The 2,335-nt window shown below is 36.6% G+C and overlaps 1 protein-coding gene across 1 annotated transcript; it reads left to right on the top strand.

Annotated features, from left to right (window-relative positions):
• The first annotated feature begins 497 nt into the window (after positions 1-497).
• On the top strand, positions 498-1,964 carry LOC149192566 (phosphoinositide phospholipase C 5-like). Its single transcript, XM_089406409.1, has 2 exons — positions 498-1,124; positions 1,852-1,964. The coding sequence occupies exons 1-2, from the start codon at positions 813-815 to the stop codon at positions 1,894-1,896; spliced, it is 357 nt and encodes a 118-aa protein (XP_089262535.1). The 5' UTR covers positions 498-812; the 3' UTR covers positions 1,897-1,964.
• Positions 1,965-2,335: the final 371 nt, after the last annotated feature.

The raw sequence follows: 2,335 nt of genomic DNA, 5'->3' as shown, positions 1-2,335 counted from the left end.
TATATATATTTTTTTATTATTAACCATTTCTATTTATTACCAACTAATATTTTTTAACTAAACTCTTGGTCTACTAATTTTATTTTTAATTCACATAAAATAAATTTAGAATTAATCTATTTTATAATTCAAAGCTAATTTACTATTTTAATTTTAATATTATAACACTATAATATAATTAACTATTAGTCCATTTTTTATTTATTACTAACTAATATATTTTTGAAATTAATTTATTTTACATAAAGTTTTAATTTAATTCATTTTAATTAGGCCGATAGGCCTTCCTATGCATCAACAATTGTCAACACTTTTAACCTGAACCGTTTGATCAAGTTTGACAGTTTCAACTGTTGATTTGAAGTTCACTACTTTTTCCAAATATATGAGTTGCATTACTGCTTTTTCCAATTCTTTTGTCTCTTGAAGATATTTTCACTGTGGAAGATATGAGCGTCAGTTCATATTGCCCTTTTATTGACCGTTACGCTGAGTAGCTGTCAATAAATATGGAATTAATCATGTGTCCGAACGGTTCTTCCACCCGCAACAGGTTTTTAGACGGCCGGTCACTAAGTCGGTTTGAAAAAATACGGAACTAACCATTAATCATGATGCATAGTACTCCGTGGCTAATCCGCGTATCCTCCTTGCGTAACACGAAGTCTCGACAAATTCGGACCGTGTGCTCGGGATTTTGAAGCATTTGAATTAAGCGTTGTGCCAACGGAGAATAGTGACCATACATCTCATCGCAGTGATCCCGTGACTGTGGCAGAAGACGATCCGGTGCAGAATCGAACCTGCGCTGAATGGGGAACTATAGGGTATGCGTCTGTTTCACTCGCAAGTTCAAATCTGACGCCCTGAGCCCGCCCGGGGACGTCAAAGATCTGTTCAACGAGTACTCGGAGAGCGGCGGGCAGATGACCGTCAAGTCTCTCCACCGATTTCTCCTCGAAGTTCAAGGGCAGAATGACGCCACTGAGAAGGACGCCGAGCATGTCATCGAAGTGCTGCGGCAGCGCAGGCACGTGAGCGTCTTCCAATGTCAGGGCCTCCATCTTTACGGATTTTTCCAATTTCTCTTCAGCGAAGATCTCAATCCAGTCATCAATTCTAAGGTACCTTCATCAATTTTGGTTTTAGGCGTCAATTTGGATGAGAATTTGCCAGAAATTATAACTTCAGATCCTAATATGTGTTTTTTTTGTCTATCTATCAATACAGAGTAAGTTAAGCTGTGCGCGAATCTTCCCATGAACTAAACTCATTGCTTCTCATTTTCATGATATGCATTCTTTCCACTTACCCCACTTATCCCCCTGGTATCAAGACCGGGTGTTCGCTTGGGGTCACATCTCGAGACTCTTTCTCAAGGGTTTGGAAGGCTGTGAAATAAGATGGATTCTCAATTTTCCTCTTCGTCCTCTTCGTTCTTTTCTTCTCGGTCATTTTTTTGTTTTTCGCTTTTTAAAGGGAATTGTTCTTTTATATTCCCACTGAGGAATGTGCATGTTTTGTTTTCGGTGCCTGAGGGATTGTTTAGACAAGAAGTCCCGTATCAAATCAGGGAGGAATTGACCCTGAGACCTGCATTGAACCCGAAGCAGGGATTGAACTGGGATAGGGAAGATAAGAACATTTCTTCCAACCACCCCCACCAAACCCAATTGACCTTTCTGAACATATTTGTTATGCATAATTTTATTTTGCTGCACATTATTTATAAATTTTAATATGTAATTGCATATTATTTATACATTTTAATATGTAATTGCATATTTTGCTGTATATTATTTATACATTTTAATATGTAATTGCACTGACAAAAGGTAATGCATTGTACAGCCTTTATGGGGTGGTTCTACACATGGTACTATAGGTGGTGACTAGGTAGTGAGGCTGATGATGCGGTGCGTTAGATGCATGGAGTATGGCACTAGTGTAAATTCATTTTAATTAGAAATTTCTTTAAAAAATCATTTATTTTACTTCAGCGCTTTAAAAAACATGCGTTCGTCAAACACATCCATTGTCACTTACAATATTTTATTTTTTGATGGAAACAGGTATGGATACAGGCTATTTATGATTGTTGTATGAGTATTGCCAAGAAATTCAGCATCCTGCCCCAGCAAACATTGCCCCATCATGCCTATATGATTACCTGATCATTGTCAATTACATCTATATGTAATAAAATGCTCTTATTGTACATATGTTTAGAAGCCAACTAATACTTTCATTGTATATATGTTTAGTTATTAGCTACCAAACATGTCTCTATGTGTAAACCATATGTAAAATTTCAAAAAATACATTGCAAAGCATT

This window comes from Pinus tabuliformis, chromosome 2_2 (genome assembly GCF_031772625.1).
Source record: "Pinus tabuliformis cultivar Carrire ecotype Pingquan chromosome 2_2, CPIR1, whole genome shotgun sequence".
In the NCBI taxonomy this organism is placed as follows: Eukaryota; Viridiplantae; Streptophyta; class Pinopsida; order Pinales; family Pinaceae; genus Pinus; species Pinus tabuliformis.
This window is presented reverse-complemented; position numbering and strand designations above follow the sequence as displayed.